Genomic DNA, 19,351 nt, shown 5'->3' with positions numbered 1-19,351 from the left:
ATAATACCATCTTTTTTTAAGAATTTACCATTTCCTTAGACATTTACATTGCATCCAAGTATCTGCTATTATTTGGTGCATATTTGTAAACATGAATCTCGATGAACCTCTACTTTTTTCTTTAAGGTATATTTCTAGGGCAGGTATGGCCCTAGAAACCTCTTAAAGACCTCCAGTGCACCCCAGCCCAATTATCCTCCAAGAAAGAAAGCCACTCTCTGTTCTCTGCCCCTTCTCCCCACCAGCCTTAGGCAACCACAAATCTATTTTCTGTCTGTACACATTTGCTTATTCTGGACATTTCCTACAAATGAAATTTTACAAAAATAATGTCTTTTGGAATGGGCGTCCTTCACTTAGCATGATTTTTCAAGGTTCATCCATGTTGGAGCTTGTACCAGTACCGTATTCCTTTTTGCCCCTAACTAATCCCCCATTATATGAATATACCATATTAATTTATCCATTCATCACTTGACGGACATTTGGGGATGTTTTCGCTTTTTGGCTGTTATGAATAGGGCTGCTTATTTGTGTATACATTTTTATGTGGCTGTTTTTATGTTTTTCTTTCTCTTGGCTATAGACCTAGGAGGGGAACTGTTGTGTCAGTGGTTAATTTGGGGCCTACCCATTTGAGGAACAGTCAAACTATTGTCCAAAGTGGCTACACCATTGTACATTCCCACCAACAGTGGAGGAGGGTTCCAATTTCTCCATACCATCAATAATACTATTTTTCTTCTAACAGACAATCTGTGTGATATCTCCTTATGGTTTGGATTTGCATTTCCCTGATCGTTAAAAATGTTTAATGTCTTTTCATGTGCTTATTGACCATTTGTGAATCTTCCTTGGAGAAATATCAATTCAGATACTGGCCCATTTTAAATGGAGCTGTCTTTCTGTTGTTGAGCTGAAAAGAATTATTTTAAAAAAATTTGTTTTAACATTTATTTATTTTTGAGAGCCAGAGAGAAACAGAGCATGAGCAGGGGAGGGGTAGAGAGAGAGAGAGATACGGAATCCAAAGCAGGCTCCAGGCTCTGAGCTGTCAGCACAGAGTCCGACGTGGGGCTCGAACCCACAAACCGCAAGATCATGACCTGAGCTGAAGTTGGACGCTTAACCGACTAAGTCACCCAGGTGCCCTGAAAAGCATTAATCTTTGCCAAGTTGCTATGCAACTTGGAACAGGTATCCTATTCTAACAATTTGCATTTATTATTGGTAAAGGCAAACTTATTTTTTTATATATTATTGATCACCTGAAATTTTTTAAAATTTATTTTGAGAGAGAGAGAGAGAGAGAGAGTGAGCGGGAGGGGCAAAGAGAGGGACAGAGGGAGAATTCCAAGCAGGCTCCATGCTGAGCATGGAGCCTGATGCGGGGCTTGATTCCATGACCTTAAGATCATGACCTGAGCCAAAATCAAGAGTCGGAAGCTCAAACCGACTGAGCCACCCTGGTGCCCCAAGGACTCACTCTGAAATGTTTAAGAATTTTAACCTAACAGTGTTCTTCCCACCCCAGCTGGTAAAATCCCTGCAATCTGAGTGAGGGCTCTGTTCCTTTTAGAGGCTTATCTTTAGGTCCTGCCCACAGAGGGTGCCGTGGTTACGGCCCAGGAATGGCTGGTGGGCAGCACTCCGTGAAAAGATGCCCTTTCTCTCCAGTTGTGTCACTGCCTTTCCGCTTGGCCCCACCTCTGCCCAAGCCAGGTCTGTGGCCTCCACCCCAAGGAAGGAGTTATTCAGAGCCCTAATCTCAAGGATTCCCCATATCAGTGGCCTTTGGACTAGTGGGTCAGACCCGGGTTAATTTACAATGCTTCTCCTTCCACAAGATTTCTCATTCTTACTTACTAGGATTCGAATTACACAGATATTCAGAATCTGATTTGGACTGGTCTTAAAAGTTAACATCTTTAAAACCACCCAATGATCTCTGATTCAAAATAAAAGTCAGAAAACTATCTTTTTCCAGATATAAGATTAAAAGGTCTTTACTGTTAAGCTAATGGAATATTCAAGGCCTAAACTAATGGCCCTCCTCTTTCCTTTATACTTTCTAAAATTACTATGAAGGGGTAGCTTTATCTGGATGGCTTCATCTGACTCAAAAATCACATGGTTCACCCCAAGCTGTGTTCCATTTTACAGAGAAGCTTTAATAACGAATTCCTTTATGGACACTCCCAGAGCTAAGATAAGCTGCCATTCCAGTTCACGGATAAGAACTTTTTCCTACTCCTATACTCTACCCAACTTCTGGCTAGCCCACAGATGCGGAGTCAAGTTCCTAGATAAGAGAGAGGAATGCTTAGGATTAGATATGACTGAGTAATTAGAACCAAAATGACATTACTTCTTACTGACAGGTAGGAATGCTGGGCCAGCTGGAAACACTAGGAACACCCACAGGACTGTGGAAGCTTCTCAGAGCCCCAAGAAGCAAATCTGGGCAAGACTGCCATAAAGACCCCCTGGCATCTCCAGAAGCTGCCAGCTGTCCACTGGCCCCTTCAGCGGTTCTCTGGGGACCCACAGTCCTCGACCATGCCTCAGTTCTTGGTGGGTTCCTAACGGGATGGAGAGCTTCTGCCAACTGGAACGAAGGTTTGTGCCAGGGCCCAAGGCAGCACCTGTCACACCTGCTTAACCTGGAAACCGGGAATAGGGAGGCGGTGGGGGCAGAGAGCTGAACTGTCCTGGCCTGGAAGGTCATGGTCCACAAGTCCTACAGTGAAGTGAGTCTTTCTGCCACACAGAGTCTGTGTGTGGACATTTGCATCAATGTTAAAATGCCGGAAGACGGTCCAACAGCCAACACCCAGAAAAGCAAATACTGAGTGAGGCCTCAACTTCATCACAGGGCATGTGTCATGAGTCAGACGGCCAGTTGTGGACCGTGCTACAGCATTTGAGATCTCACAGTCCTAAGGTTTGCAGGTTAAGTGAGCTACTCAAGGCAGGGAGGGTGGGAGCCCGACTCGAGCCCACGTCCCTGCTGTCACTCCAAGATGAGCTGTGAGGCAGTCAGCAGCAGGAATGCGGGGCGATGTTGGCTGGGACAGCTTGCCTGCAAACCCCCAGACACCTCTCGCGTGCTTCTCGGCTGAGGGCTGCCCAACATCACTGTGCATACTTTGGGCGCAGTGACCGGGTCCCCCTCTCCCACCTCATAGTCCTTGACACTCAGTGCTCCCCTACCTCCTTTCCAAGGAGAAGAACACTGACCTCATGCCTGCTCAGTTGGAAACTGAAGGCCTCTGGCCCTCAGAGGGACTCAGAGTGAGCACCTGACAGAGGATAATCAGAACTCATGAGGAAGACACCTTCATTTTTCCCCCACTGGCCTTTGCCACCAGCAGGGGAATGTCTCCCCCAAAATGAATACCAGTCCAGGGGGAAGAGACTTGAGAAACTGCTCGTAGCAGCATCTGAGCCCTAGATCAAGCCAGGCCTGAAGCCATTCTTCTGGACTGCTCAGTTAGAGAAGCCAATGCATTCCCTTTCTTGCCTAAACCATTTTTTAAATTGAGGTATAATTTATGTATAATAAAATACATAGATTCTAAATACACAGTTCAATGAGTTTGGACGAATGTATAAACCTCTGGAATCATTACCTCAATCAAACTTTTTCAGGGCACCTGAGTGGCTCAGTCGGTTGAGCGCCCGACTTCGGCTCAGGTCATGATCCTGCAGTTCGTGAGTTCAAGCCCCACATTGGGCTCGCTGATGTCAGCACAGACCCCACTTTGGATCCTCTGTCCCCCTCTCTCTCTGCCCCTCCTCCTCTCACACTCACTCTCTCAAAAATAAATAAACATTAAAAAAAATTAGAATATCTTCATCATCCCCAGGCCACCAATACTCTGGTTTCCATCACCATAGACTTTTGCTCGTTCTAGAACTTCATAGAAATGGAATCGTACAGTACATACTCTTCCGTGTCTGGCACATTGTGTTCAATATTATGCTTTGAGACCCATCCACACTGTTGCACTTCTGGGTGGTTTGTTCCTTTTTATTGCTGAGAATTCCATTGTAGGGATGTGCCACAGTGTGTTTATGTGCCATTTTGGATTGGATTTTTCTGGCACCTGCAACTCATTTTTCAATTAGTCCTAATTAGAATCAGTTCACCTAGAGCAAGAACTCCATTTGCCAACATCCCCCTGGCATGCCCTTTGTGAACAGTCACATCGCTCAGCTGGGAAATACGTGTTTAAAAGCGATACCCAGGCACAACTTGGAGGCACTTCATTTGGAAGAAAGGACAAGAGTACTCAACCTTTACCTACAGAGACAGACACTAAGAAAGGGAGAAAGGCCAGGTCACCGGGAAGGCAGATGCAGAGAGAGGGACTGGAGCAGTCTTTCCTCCCCCGGCCGGGGTCCCACTCAGGTCAGTGCCTGGCACCTGACTCCCCTCTACCCAGAAAACCGGTATGGGCTCTTCTTCCACAGTCAAAGGTAAAGCTTATGCATGTAGATGATTTTCCAGCAAAATGAAGGCACAGTGTGAACCTGGGGTCTCCAGGTCAGGTATAAGACTGAGTAGAGGGTGACAGGGCAGGGTCTCCTAGCTAGAGCCCCTCACACAGTTCGTGAGTTCAAGACCCGTATCTTGCTGCTGTCAGTACAGAGCCAACTTTGGATGCTCTGTACAAAAGGGCGTGGGAAAGAGGGTACTTTTTGTTGCTCCTATAGCGCAAAGATGTTTTCTATTTTCTCAGCCTTTCTCACTCCTTCCTGATGACGCAATCCCCCACTCAACCACCAAACTTTGGAAAACAGAATTGTTTGTTTACGAGTTAGCCAGAAGCTGTCAACCAGAAAGCACCAAAATAGCACGCAGTACCCTGCAATACACACATACATCTAATTTAACTTCTCGCCATGCTGGAGATTCAGGGCACGTTGGATGAAACAGAATCTAGCTTTTCCACATCCATTAAAATTAAAACGAAAGTCTAGCGTTTTTCAAGAGCCCTCCTGCCCTTCCAGGATCCCTGCCAGGAGCCGGGGTGGCAAATCACAGAGCACCTGCTTTTCTCCAGCATTCCCAACCATTCACAAGGGGGGTGGGGAGGCCACAATATGAAATCAGCACTTAGCCATAATCCTTCACTAAAGGCTCCCTGCAGTCACTTCTACTAGTCTTTATCAACACCTCCTGCGCACCACTCACAGTTACTGTGCAACCTGTTGAATGAGTAACAAAGCTTTTACCATCACCCAAATCTCCATGGATCAAATATATTTCCAGTCCCACCTGAGGACCTGCTTATTTCACCCGGTCGGATGCACTCACCCACAGCTAACAGTTCCTGTCTGCAAAGCGTGTCTGCGTGGGAGAGGGGCTGGTATGTGTGTGTGTGTGAATTTGTACATTTTTGTAATGACTTTTTTCTGCAATTACAATAATTCATGTTATTTCTACAAGACACATAAACAAGAAAAATAACTTTTTTTTTTTTTGAAAGTAGGCTCCATGGCCAGCATGGAGCCCAACTCAGGGCTTGAACTCATGATCCTGAGATCGAGACCTGAGCTGAGATCAAGAGTCAGACGCTTAACTGACGGAGCCACCCAGGTGCCCCAAAAAGGAACTACTCCTCAAGTTCTCCATCACCTGCCCTTTTCTCTTCTTACAACCCAATCAAAACCTGGGACTTTCTAACGGCATATGGCCACACCGAACTGCGTGGGTCTGACCGGAAAGTCCTGAAAGACTCACATCTCTCCTCCTGTCCCTGGTGCTGCAGGTGGGAGACCTCGCTCCCAGCCGGCACCCCTCACCGCCCACTCGGCCAGACACCCCGTCCTGGGGCTGGGCTGCACCTGCAATCCCACCGTCCTCTGTGGCCACCTCCAATGCAGCCTGTCACGAGACTCTAGTACCTGAGCCAAAGAAGGAAGTGGTGACCGGGCTAAAACCAATGCTCGGTATGAACAGGTGGTGTCTTGGGAACCATCCAAATAGCCCCAGGAAGCAGGAGACGTTTATATTGTTACAGCTAGCTCATCATGCTGACTCTCCTCTGAGTCACCCTGAAAATTCTGTTTCTGCCAGGGGACCCCTCCTGGCCAGGATCCAGCAACGTGAAGAGGTGCTTGTCATACACAGCCTCTGGGCTGCTAGCGTGTATCAGTGTAGCCAGGCAGACGCTCACCAAGGCCATGATCAACTTGGAGCCAGTCTGGCCTTTAGGACCTGGCTCAGACCATGGTGGTGCATGGGGTGGGGCAGAGGGCAGCATCAGCAGCCTTCACACCCTTCTTCCCATCCAACGGGAGGGGGTCCAGACACCCCGGAAAGCTGGCGCTGATGAGCCTCCATGACCGACACTGAGCACGGCGGACCGGGCCTCACAGAAAGCTCCCCCGCACACATGTGTCTAACGCAGAATTACACTTCACGAAGATGAATGGTGCAAAGGAGGAACCAGGAGGAGTGTCTAGGTTAAAAAAAAAAAAAAGAAAAGAGAAGAAAAGAAAAGAATTCTTCCTTCTCTGCTGGAGCCTCAAGGGAAGCCCAGAGTAAACAGGGACCATAAATCAGGACACAGTGAACCTTGGGAGCCTGTCCAGCCTGGAGGCCTCTGTGGACAAGAAACAACTTCTCCTCCAGCTCTGGGGTAGAAACAATGGAGCTAAATTCATTTCGGGTCATTGGTGTTCCCAAAGGATGAAGAGGCAGAGATAAGGACAGACAATACAGCATTTTGTCCTGATTTTCTCCTTCCACAAGGTGCTAAGACCTTTTATGCGGGGCCCTTTCAACAGCCCTAGAGAACAGCTTTCTCTAGTTTGTCTCCAAGTGGTTTTCTCTCCTGGCCACGAAGAGGATTTCCTGTGGGTTTTAGGACGAAGGCACCCAGAGAGCTCCAGGGACAAGTGTCCTGGAAACGTACACTCCTCTGCATTAACTATAGGTCGGAACACACACTGTTCCATTCTCCCGCACACGTTCATTAAGATGAGCATGAAAATCTGGGAAAAAGAAGCTCCATTTCCACTGGTCATTCTTTTAAGAAAGCAATTTATAGCCACCGAGCTTGTGCCTCTATTTAAACATATTAACGTAAAGGAAAAACCAGTGATGGGGCACCTGGGTGGCTCAGCTGGCTGGGCGTCCGACTTCAGCTCAGGTCATGATCTCACAGTTTGTGAGTTTGAGCCCCGTGTCGGGCCCTGTGCTGACAGCTCAGAGCCTGGAGCCTGCTTCGGATTCTGTATCTCCCTCTCTCTCTGCCCCTCCCCCCACTCACACTCTCTCTCAATCTCTCTCAAAAATAAACAAACATTAAAGAAATTAAAAAAAAAAAAAAATCAGTGAGAAGCCAGAGATGAGAGAAACAAAATGCAACGGGCCAGAAAGGATTCTGTGTTTGTTTGTTTTTAACTGGGAGCCCCCCCCCCCCCCCCCCGCCGCCAAGCTGCCAGCCCAGGAGGCCTGACCTGAGGCCAAGCTGTGTCCGTGTCCTCGGGCTTTCTGTAGAGCCAAGTCCTACACGACCCCAAGAAGATGCTGATTTACTGGGGAACCTCCCTCTCTGCCAATGATGGTCTTGTGCAGGGTCCAGGTCTTGCCGGCAGAGCGAGCTTTTTGGACAATTCATTTCCATTTTGTGTGTGAGTCACACAAAACAGAGTTGAAGCTCTGAATATGGACGCAGACTCCCCCCCAACTTTTTGCAGTCTGTTCTAAAGAAGCAGATTCTTATTCAAGCATGGCCTGAGCTATCCGGACAAAGCACCGACTCCCAGCACTGCCCGCACCCCAGGACATGAGGCCCCCTGTGAAGGGCCACGGAGTTGAGTCTGCCCCAGAATCTGACAGGGGTCAGGCTTAGAGCTGTCACTCAATAAATGCTTTTTGAATGAATGGAGCAGAATGGCATTTTCGAGGAAAAAGGGAGGGGAAAGACGATAGGATAAGGAACAGGATGAAAGAGAAGCCTGATTTTAGCAGAAATTAATTTGATCCTCTAAGTGTGCACAAAATCTCCAAAGTCCAAGAACGGGATGGGGGAGCCCACTCTGGTGGTATCTCCAGTCTCAGGGGTCCTCGCTTACTGCCCCTGGTTGGCTCATCCACCCAGTTTGTCCGGCAGCTGCGCCCCAGCCCTGCCCTGCCCCTCACCTCCTGGGACCCCTCCATAGCTTGTTCTCTTTCTCCCCTGAATCTTCAACCTGCCTTCCACCCCGAACTTCCTTACCTTCAGCTTTAAAAAGTTGAAAGACTTCCTCATTCTGAAATGAACCTGCCTTCTTGTCTCTCCTCCACCCCCCATCTCACTGCACCCATCACCTTCTCTGCCCTTCTCCCCTCTGCACCCCACCTCACTGGCTTTTGCCCCTGACTCTCTACCCACCCATTGACTAACAAGCCCCTGAATATCTAAATCCAGTATTTTCCAGTGCTCTTCTGATTTGTCAACCCCACCTCTCCATGAAAAAGAATCACTTCTCTCGGCTTCCATAATACTGCAGCCCTTCTGGCTTGCCTCCCATCCCTCTGCCTGCCCCTAAGTGGAAGTATTACTCCTTTCCGTCTTGGGCCCTTCTCACAACACCCCAACTGCCTCCTATACTGGTGCCCCCAGAGCCCCATCTCCAGACAGGGTGTTTTCATGGCTTCCGGGTCCCTCCTCACTGGGACCACCACTTGGATATGTCATGGGGGCCTCAAATCCACCTGCCCCTATACACCAGCCTCCAAGTTGCCCCCACCTCAGTGAGGTGCCTGGCCATCCACCCAGACACCTAGGGCAGACAGCCTGCACTCGTCAGCAGCACCTTCCTCGCCATATCCTAGCCGTTAGCTCTCCCCATCCCATGGACACTGCTGCTGCCCATCATTCTCACCTCCTCACTGGGATCCCTGCCTCCAGCCTGGACCCCTGGTTTAAGTTAGTGGTGCAAGCTGGTCATCAGGGTGGGTGGTGAGGCTGTGTTTACACAGCACTTTATAACTGAAAAGCCAGCAGTGGTCCATCAATGGTATCAGAGCAGAAAGGGCAGAGATGTTGAAAACTTCAGGAAACTAAACCCCCAACTCCTCCCTACCTCCCCACCATTGCCTCTCCCCCATCCCCCACTCGGAGATCGCTCAGCTTTCTGGGGCACGAATCTCTCATGTCTGGTCCTTCTTGAAACACTCTGATGGGTCCCTGAGGTTCCCAGGTTCCTTAGCAGGATGCGTGACCCTGAACAGCCTGGTTCCCACTTATACCTCCACACCCTAGAGGGCTCCCTCACAAGTGCTCACAATTCCATGCCTTTGCCCTTGCTCTTCTGGCTACCTAAAGTGCTCTTCCTCCCTTTCTCACCTGTGGAACATCTACCTCTTTCATTCAGGGAGCATTCGTTTTAGGTCAAACTGGCTCCGATCACAAATTGAGAAAGGTTCACCATCAACACCTTTTATCATTCTGGTACAAAGAACATTCTTTGGGCTGGTATGATGTAGCACTATGATCATTACAAGATCTCCTTTTCTTGTAGAGATGGTTCTAATTGTAAACCAGTGATTCACCTTATTTTATACCCATGATTCTCCCATTTACCACCAGAGACACTGCATCTAAAAAAACACCCAACCAGGACACCTGGCTGGCTCAGTCAGTAGAGCATGCCACGCTTGATCTCAGGGGTTGTAAGTTCCAGCCCCGTATTGGGTGTAGAGATTACTTAAAAATAGAATCTTTAAAAAATAAAATAAAATACACCCAACCTTGCATCCTTTCCTAGTTCCTCCACCAGCCATCCCCTCTCTTTCTTGTGCACATCCTTCCCTGGAACACCTGTTCTGGAAGACTTGGGAATGGAACCCACACAGGCGTTCCACATCTCTTCTACCCCTCCCTCTGTCATCTCCCCCAAATGCTGCCGTGGGTCCAGACTCCCACCTGTTCAGAGAACAAACAATTCAGGAAAGAAATGAAGTCCCAGGAAGAGGCAGCCACTTGCTGAAGGCTACACAGGAATTTTGCCAGGGTGGCAGCCAGGTTCTGGGGCCTGAGGACCAAGATCTAGGGATTCCCAGGCTCCACCTCCTTCTGCAATTCCATGGCCTGTGATCCTCTGCCCCAAATGCCACACATAATTAGAAGTTATAATCCTGTAATTCCATGATGACATCTTTGAACTTAAATATACCTTAAAACTACTCTTTTTTTTTTTTTAATGTGAAAAGCAATTCAACCAGAAAGAATTTTTCCCACTCTATTGTCACCTGTTTCCAGTCCCCCCCCCCCTGCCCACCCCCTGGGGCCACTGCTCCTCACTGAAGAGAAAAGCCCAAAGTCTGTGTCATGTGGAAGAAGATGCCAAGATCATTTACCGACTGGATCGTTAGGCTTTGAACAATTAAGCATTGACTGAGAAAGTTTCACTTCCCTATTTATAATTACACACTTTGCCTTCGGTCTTATGGGTTATAAAGAAACAATCTCTCAACCCACCGGGTCAAACCTGGCCAACCTCCGAAGGCTATTTTTAGATTCTTTGGAACCTACAAGGAGGCAGGGTGGAAAGTCTCACCGTGTCTCCGGGTTCGAAAGCATTTTCATGCCAACCTGCGGGCATCTCAGCGCCCTAGCTCTGCGAGCTGGGGTCGCTTTTGACGGACTGGGCTGCAGGGCTGTTATCCCAGGGCCAGCGGCGCGTAAGGAGGGTCGCACGGAAATAACAATCTCCCGCCAAGCCAGCACTCGTAGCGGGTCTTTCCAACAATCAGATAAATACTCTTTAGCATAAAGTGAGCAGGGGCGAGGCCGCGCCCTCATGTCTGCCGCGCGCACTCCCTCCCAGGAGACTTCGGGCAGAAAGGGGGCAACGCAGAGGTCACCTCCCACCGGCAGCTCTCCCTTTCCTTCTAAAAGTCGAAGAAGCGGACACTGGAAGCGTTCTGGAGGCAGAAGGAGAACGCCAAGCCACCTGGGGTGATCTATCTCCACCCCGCCAAGCGCTCGGGTCTAAGGTGGGCTCGGGTCCCAACGTGCAGCAAGGCCGTGGACACCTCCACAACTAGGAATTGATCCCTTCCCCAGGGGCGCGGGATAGTCGGCCGAGGTGACCCGGGGCACCCCTCCGGGCCCCCAGCCTCCTCCGCCACCTGTGCGGGGCAGCCCCAGGAGCCCCTCCCCGCCCCCAGCCCCGGAAGCCACCTGCACTTGGCCTCCCGGTACACCACCGCCCGGAGCCCTCGCCCAGAGCCTCTGCCCCGCCCACCCCAGGCCGGTGCGCCCCCTCCCCCTCCTGGCCTGGTCGACCCCGGCCCCGAGCTCCCGAAGCCCCTTCCGCAGCCTGGGGGCAGAAGGTCTGGAGTCCGTAGGCTCCCCGCCCACCCGAAGCCGCCCACCTTCCGAAAGTAGCAGTCGCCCTCCTTTTCCAGCGGCTGGGGGGCCGCGGGCAGCAGCGCGTCGGTCATGCTGGCGGCGCGGGCGCGGAGCGAAGACTGTGTGAGGCACCGCAGCGCGTCGGTCTGGGAGAGCGCCCGGACACGCCCCCGCCCCGCCCGCCTGCGCTGCGGCCCCTCCAGCCCCGCCCCAGGCCAGGCCGGGAGCCCTGGAGACCGGGCCCCGCCCGCCGACACCACGCCCCCAGGCCCCGCCCCGGCTCAAGAGTGGCCTGGGGAGCCGCGCCCCAGGCCCCCGAGGCTAGCCTCCGGGGCCCCGGGGCGCGTCGCTCGCTTTCTCCGAGCCTCTCGGTCCTAATCTGGGCTTCGCTGTTTGCTGTCTCAGTCCTGTGGCGCAGAGGCGGGCCGGGGGTCTCCGAGGCCGCAGCAAGGCCGGGGCTAGGGACCCGGCCCCTTTGCTGGAGCCCTGGGGTAAACGCAGCGAGCGCGGGGGAAGTCGTGGCCCCTCCCTGAAGGAGCACGGGTGCCGCGGGACAGTGACCAAACCCGACGCCACGTAGAGGGCTCGGCGAGAGTCCTGGACCCTAAGCCGAGCGGTCGGGAACAGCTTCCGGCCCGGGGAGACCCAGGCCCGAGTCAGGGACCCTGAGAGAGAGCTGGCTGCGCCCCTGCGGGCCTTAGGTGGGTGACTCAGACCTGGTGGCGTGGCGGTCAACCTAATTATTCCCCCCACCCTCGCTGCAGAGACTAGGCGGATCCGCTGAGGGTCGCGGATGGTGCTGGGGGATCCCCAGAAAGAGGTTTGTGCCATAGAGGTGGATGTCCTTGAGCACCTCTACCAGTTAAAACCTCAGTTTTCTCAGCTGCAAAATGGGGCCACATCATGCTCTCTCAAGCTGCCAGAACTACGACGAAAATGCATGTTAAAGCCCTTAGCCGGGGTGTAGGGACGCGCCTAGCTTAGGAGCAAAAGGGGGGACTATTGGGACGGGGTTCACACCACCCTCTCACCACAAACCCCCTTTGACCAATAGACAGCGGGGGCGGATCCTGAGGCCCGAGCCGGAAGCCCCCTCCCCCGGCCCGCGGGGCCACGCCCCTCCCGGCTGCTGTCCTGCTGTCCCTAACCCCCTCCCCCAACCGAGGGACAATTTTGCGCTGTTGCTGCTGCGTTTGGCTGTCGCCGTAAATGCCTCCGGTAGAACCGAACACCGTCTGCATTCAAAACAAGCTACACATTTCCTTCTCTTCAAAAAAACGTGGGGGGTGGGTGGGCGGGGGCGGGCAAAATGTGTGCATATCAGGGGTTGTTCAAGAGTTTTAAAATAAATAGTGACAACAATGAAGGACTAACAACCAAGTAAATGTAAAAACAGACAAACAGAAAACAACCCCCCCAAAAGACCCACCAACAAAAATACCAAAAAAAACTTCCTCATCAATGCTGCCTGCAGATTCTGAGACGAGGCACAAGAAAAAGCGTTTCCAGAGGATTGTTTTAATTCTAAGAAAGAACCCGAAGAGTCCTAACCAGCTCAGTGCTGGGACAGGTGTTTGGGAAAATCTGTGGGTGATGCAAAAACTTCCTGGCTCTCTTAAGGTCAGAAACGAGTTATGAAGCTAACATCAGCATATGTCGGTCATCCTGCAATAAATACATCGCCCTGGAAACCTGCCACGCCCACTTTGGGAGTTGAAAACAGTCCCTCCTGTTTCAAGGATCCTAGGGTGGCAGGTTACTACTACCAGTAATGAAGTTATCAATAAGAGAACCTCTGCTCCAGCCAGAAAGTTTATAGATACTGTGTTTCATTCTCATGACCCTTCTGCAAATAAAGGGATTAAATAATCTCCATTTGCCCCAGGAGAAGACCAAGGTTCAGAGGAGTGAAGTGGGCAAGGGCACACCCCTGTTAGTGGCTGAGATCGGTTTTAGTTCAGGCCTATTGACTTCCGTCCTTCCCTAACACCTTCAGATTTTTGTCATTTTCCACCACCTTGAAGCTCCAATTGACTTTACAATTTGTCACATGTATGGGTCACTTGCACTATTACTGACCTAATAGTCTTCCTTAAAATTCCTCACTTTGTTGAAACAAACTTTATGTTAAAAGAGAATTATGTCATAACCATAAGTGGGAAACCAACAGTACCTCACCCTATGGAGAGATACAAATAAAAACGAACACAGTGAAAACCAAATCTGTTATTTAACATAGCCCGTCACCATTGCCTTCTTGAACTGCTTTTTTTTTTTTTTAATTTATAATGTTTATTTACTTTTGAGAGAGAGAGAGAGACAGAGCATGCGCAGGGCAGGGGCAGAGAGAGAAAGAGACAGAATCAGAGCAGGCTCCAAGCTGTCGGCACAGGGGCTGACACGGACCTTGAACCCGCGAAACGTGAGATCATGACCTGAGCTGAAGTCAGATGCTTAACCGACTGAGCCACCCAGATGCCCCTACTGCTTCTTTCATTAAAAAGGGAGAACAAGAGTAAGAAACATGTTAAAAACACACCAGCCCACCCTCAGGCTGTCTCCTGGGGATCCTCAGAGGAAAAGGAGCACTTTCCTGTGAGTCCCAGCAGACCACATGAGCCATCTGAGTGTCACTGCTTGGGGCTGTGCACGACCAGACATCTCTAGCACTCTTGTGGCTTATTGCAGGAGGCCCACCAGCCTGATGCCATATCTTTGATCCCACTCTGATCAGGAAAGGAGAACTGCCGTTGCTGACCCAGCAGGAGAGTAACATCTAACCTTCTATTTGTCAACCCTACAGGTGTGTGTCACAAGAACCACGGAGGAGCCCCTGGGCTCCTAACAAAAAAGCTGGGGTGGGAATTTCCCAGGTAGGCAAAAGATTAAAATCTGAACTGCAGACAGCCATTTTGTCAAGTCCTCGTCCTACCATCTGGCTGAGGCCAGTGGTTGACTGTCCAGGGACCCAGTTCCTCCAAGTAAAATGCAAATCCTACTTCCTAACACCTACCTGCTTGTTGACACAAGGTGCATTGGCCTCTCTGACATGCATCTTCCCCAGGAGAATCCTAGGATATTTGCCCAATTAAAAGCAGAAAATACAAGGTCATCCTTAAATGATGAAAATTCATTGTAACTTATAGACCAGATTTTGCAATTTTTATTTAAAAAATCTTAGAGGTGCATCTGGGTGACTCAGGCCATTAAGCATCTGACTTCGGCTCAGGTCATGATCTCATGGTCTGTGGGTTCGAGCCCTACATTGGGCTCTCTGCTGTCAGCATGGAGCCCGGCTTGGATTCTCTGAACCTCCTCTCTCTGCCCCTCCTTTCCCCTCCCCGTCTCTCACTCTCAAACATAAATTAACATTAAAAAAATAAAAATAAAGAAAAATTCTTAGAAGCCATACGGTGCGTAGAGGTGCACCAACTATAAAGGCCACATCAGTCTTGGCAGGCTCTCCTATTGAGTCACCTCGGCCAGATCCTTTAACCCCTCATGACTTCAGTTTCCCCAGCTATAAATTAGGATCTTACACATAGCAGTTGTGTATTGCACACTTACTCTAGGCCAGGCACTGTGCAATGCACTCCATGTGCATGATCTCAGTTGGTCCTCCGACGACCCTATCAAGTGAGTACTTTACCATTCCCGTTTTACAGAGGAAGAGACTGAGGTTCAGAGGTCCCCAGCCCGGTAAATTAGACTGTCTGATGTTATATCACATACAATGCTACACTATCCTGTTCCTGTGATTTAAAAGGAAAGATATTTTGGCATACTGAGAAGATATGATTATAGATGAAAACAAATAAGTGACAGAATGGCAAAACAAACAAGCAAATATTCATGATAACGGGGAGCGACCAGCATCTCATACAATGTGGGAGTATAGCTTTGGAAAACTGGCATTTTCTAAATATATCTATCTAAAGCAGATATAGGTCTAGCCTATGGTCCAGCAATTCCAACACTAGGTAGATAACTCAAAGAAATGCATGCATATGTTGTGTTCACCATAAATCATGTACAGGAATGTTCACAGCTGCACTTTTCAAAATAGTCCTTAACCAGAAACTACCCACATGCCCATCAACAGTAGAATGAATAATTGTGGCATACTCACACAATGAAAAACTTTACACAATGAAAATGAACATAGTACTATTACAAGCAACAAATACATTGTGAGCAACATATTTTGCCCCCAAAAATATCATTGAGCAAAAGAAGCCATAAAATACTGTAATTCCATTTTATGCAAAGTATAAAACAAAATCAGTCCATTCTGGGACTATTGCTTCTGGGATTCTGGAAAATTTCTATTTCTTGATCGGCTTATTGTTATATGGATGTGTTTACTTTGTGAAAATAAATAGAACTGTGTGCTTACGATTTGTGCACTTTTCATATATATGTGATATTTCTTTTTTTTTAAGTTTATTTATTTATTTCGAGAGAGAGAGAGGCAGAGAGAAAGTGAGCAGAGGAGGAGCAGAGACAGGGGGATACAGAATCCCAAGCAGGCTCCATGCTATCAGTGCAGAGCCCAATGTTGGGCTTGAACTCACAAACCTCAAGATCATGACCTGAGCCGACATCAAGAATCAGAGGCTTAACCAACTTAGCACCCCAATGTGATATTTCAAAAAGAAAACACAATGAGAGAAGATGAATGACATTGATTCCAAAGCACATAGAGCAGGTTTCTTTGTACATCATGAGTGACCATCCTACTACCACGAGTGACCACCACGAGGAAGAAATTACTCCATACCCAGGTGATTCAGCTCATCTTCCTATCTGCAGTTTTCCGATAAGATGCTGAGATTTGTGCCTTTTTGCATGTCTAAGTAAGAAAGGAAGAGTCTGTGGTGATTAGGCTGCTACAACTTACGTAAAACACATGCAGTCTCCAGGTTCCTGCTGCAAAGAATCAGGAGTATGAGGTTGTAAGTGACCAGGGTCACAGATGGAGTACCCAGTCATCCTGAAAATACCCAGGAGACAGCTGAGAACCACTCTTTGGGGAAGCTGCAGGAAGTTTGAAGGGCCCTTGTTCCCCTGAACCTCAGTGATCAGGAATCAGAAAGTGGTTATGTGATTATAGTGGTTATAGTGGCTAATGATTGTCAGGAATCCAATTAAGTACAACTCTCAATAATAAGTTTATTGGGTTTTCCTTGTCTTGTTGGAAATTATAAACAGTAAGAAAATAAGTTGGTAGTTTAGAAATAAAATCATGGACCTTCGTGATTTGTCTGGGTGTGTGGATTAGCCCCCAATCTTCTTTGCTGTCAATGTCTACATTTATATGCACAAGGACAGTTGATGGGCAAATGATGACCCTGGGGCCCTTCAGGGCTTCAAGATACAAAAAGATGCCTTTCCTTTAGTACATTAGTACATACTAATACATACAAAAACCTTTAAAATCAAAACCAAGCCACTGACATAAAAATGTTTTGGGGGCACCTGGGTGGCTCAGTCGGTTAAGCGTCCGACTTCAGCTCAGGTCACGATCTCGCGGTCCGTGGGTTCGAGCCCCGCGTCAGGCTCTGGGCTGATGGCTCAGAGCCTGGAGCCTGCTTCCGATTCTGTGTCTCCTTCTCTCTCTGCCCCTCCCCTGTTCATGCTCTGTCTCTCTCTGTCTCAAAAATAAATAAACGTTAAAAAAAAAAAATTTAAAAAAAAAAAATGTTTTGAAAAAAAACCCCGGGATGCTGCTAAAAACAAAAATTCAAATGGCACAATATTGTTTACCTCTACCCTTTCTACCCTGATTTCCTTTGATCAGTGGCCACCATTGTTACTCGTTTCTTAGGGGAGTTTACTAGAAACATGTTATATGTGAATGTGTCCAGGCTGTGCATATAAGAGCCATAATAAATCCAGCTATTTATGTTTTCTTTTAATATTACTGGCAGCACTCTATGTGCTCTGTCTCACCCCTTGTTTTGCTCATTTAACAACATATGTTGAAGATCATTCCTCACCAACATTTTTTAATGCTTTATACTATTCCGTTATATAGATCGTTCCAGTCACCTATTGCTGCTAACAAACTACCACAAATATAATAGTTTAAAATAAGAACAATCATTTTATTGCTATCTCTCATGGTTCCTGGAGGTGACTAACCTCAGCCAAGAGGTCTTGCTCTGGGTCTCACATGTAGCTGCTCAGATGATTGCTGGAACTGGAGTCATTTTGGAGCTTCCCCACTCAAATATCTGGCCACTGATGCTGATTGTTAACTGGGGCCAGGCGAGGTAATATATCTACAGAAAAGCCTCTCCCTGTGGCCTGGGCTTCCTCACAGCACAGAGGTTGGATTTACGAGGTCAGTATCCCCGGAATCTGCAAGTTTTTTAAAGCTTGGGTGTAAGGAATGTAGTATTATCACTTGGTAATCTTTTGGTCAAGCAGTCAGAGAGTCTAGATTCAAGGGGAGGAGGACATAGACTCTTATTGTCAAGGGAAGTGTCAAACAATTCTGTGGCTATTTTTAAAACTTGCTTAAAAAATCTTGTTTTTAAAGTCACGTACCATGATTTACTTAACTAGTTATTCATCCCTTTTATTCCCCCAAATGATTCATTCAGTGTTTACTATATGCCAAGTACTGTGGTAAGCTCTGAGGATACAGTAAAGAGAATAAGAAAATCTGGCTCAAATCTATGTCCTTGTGGAGCTTATAGTTTCAATGTGTAGAAAAACATAATAGATAAAATAAGTAAGCATATACAATTATGTGATATGTTAAAGGTGATAATTATTGTGGAAAAATGTAAAGTAGGGTAAGGGGGGATAGAGAGTATAGCAAACTAGAACGTGTTTTTAAGCAGAGAAGGCTTCATGGAGAAAGTAACCTTTGAGCAGGTAACTGAAGAAGGTGAGGGAATGAGTCATGTGGTATCTGGGAGAAGGACATTCCAAGCCAAGGGAACAGTGAATGCAAGGCCTTGAGATCAGAGGATGCTTAGAATGCTTAAGCCACGGCCCCACTCCTAGAGATTCTGATTTGGAAGCCCTGGGGGATGGGTAAAGGGAATTTTAGCAACATCCTAGTGATTCTGACTCATGCCAACTTCTGATCCTCATTTGGAAAGCCTGGACTTCCAGATCTGGTTTTCATCTCAACCTCACCCCTTCCTAGCTGAGCTTCATCTTTTCCTTCCGAAAAAAAGGAGTTTGGGGGTGAGATAACAGCACTCCACTTGAGAGATGGCTCTTTCTTTAGATTCAGTGAGAATGTCCTGAGAGTCCCCACCCTACCTCACAGGAGCCTTTTGCTGGTCTGCTGGCTTTTTTTTCCCCTTTCTCCTGTTCTTTCTCTTTTCAGTTTTCTTCCCCTTCCCTCCCCCCCCTTCCCCTCCTCCCTTTCCCTTCCTTTCCTTTCCCTTCTTTCCTCTCCTCTCCTCTCCCCTGCCCTCCTTTTCTTTTTTCTTATTTCTCTTCTCTTCTTTTCTTTCTTGTCCCGAGCTGCCTTAACCATGGACATCGGGGTTCCTGTGTCTGTGACTCCTTCCAGAGGTTTGGAAGGGGACTCCACCTATGCAAACCTAAGGGTGATATATACAAAACGCTTGTGAGTGTGTGTAGCTGGAAGCACAGGCACTTTCCCAACAGGTGGCGGGGTGGGGGTGGGAGTGAGGGTGGGATGGGAGGGAGCTGAAAGGGAGAGGGGGACAGGGACCAACAGGTGGGGGTGGGCAGACAGTCACGGAGCACCAGCCCCGCGGCGGGACAGATGGATGGCCTCTCAGCTTCTCCCATGCGCCTCCGCCTGACCCGCTAGTCGCGGAGCTAGGATGTCGTGGCTGCCAGAGCCTCCGAGGTAACTCCTACCGGGTCTGGCTCTCACTAGACAGATCTGAGATCTCCCAAGCACAGACCAGTGGCGAGAGGCTAGCCAGGCCAACACCTTCGGGCACCTGCACCTGCAGCATCGCCTTGGTTCGAGGAGGAGAAAGGGCGGAAGCCTTTTG

At 48.7% G+C, this 19,351-nt stretch overlaps 1 protein-coding gene across 1 annotated transcript in view; it reads right to left on the bottom strand.

Annotated features, from left to right (window-relative positions):
* Nucleotides 1–11,514, bottom strand: part of RHPN2 (rhophilin Rho GTPase binding protein 2) — a 58,921-nt gene extending 47,407 nt beyond the window's left edge. The window contains exon 1 of the mRNA XM_060650911.3: nucleotides 11,381–11,514. Coding sequence (XP_060506894.1) covers nucleotides 11,381–11,449 — 69 coding nt within the window. The 5' untranslated portion in view covers nucleotides 11,450–11,514. The remainder of the gene's footprint in view (nucleotides 1–11,380) is intronic.
* Between the last annotated feature and the right edge of the window lie 7,837 nt (nucleotides 11,515–19,351).

This window comes from Panthera onca, chromosome E2, assembly GCF_046562875.1.
Source record: "Panthera onca isolate mPanOnc1 chromosome E2, mPanOnc1 haplotype 2, whole genome shotgun sequence".
Classification (NCBI taxonomy): domain Eukaryota; kingdom Metazoa; phylum Chordata; class Mammalia; order Carnivora; family Felidae; genus Panthera; species Panthera onca.
The sequence above is the reverse complement of the archived record's forward strand: the minus strand, read 5'-3'. Positions and strand labels throughout refer to the sequence as shown.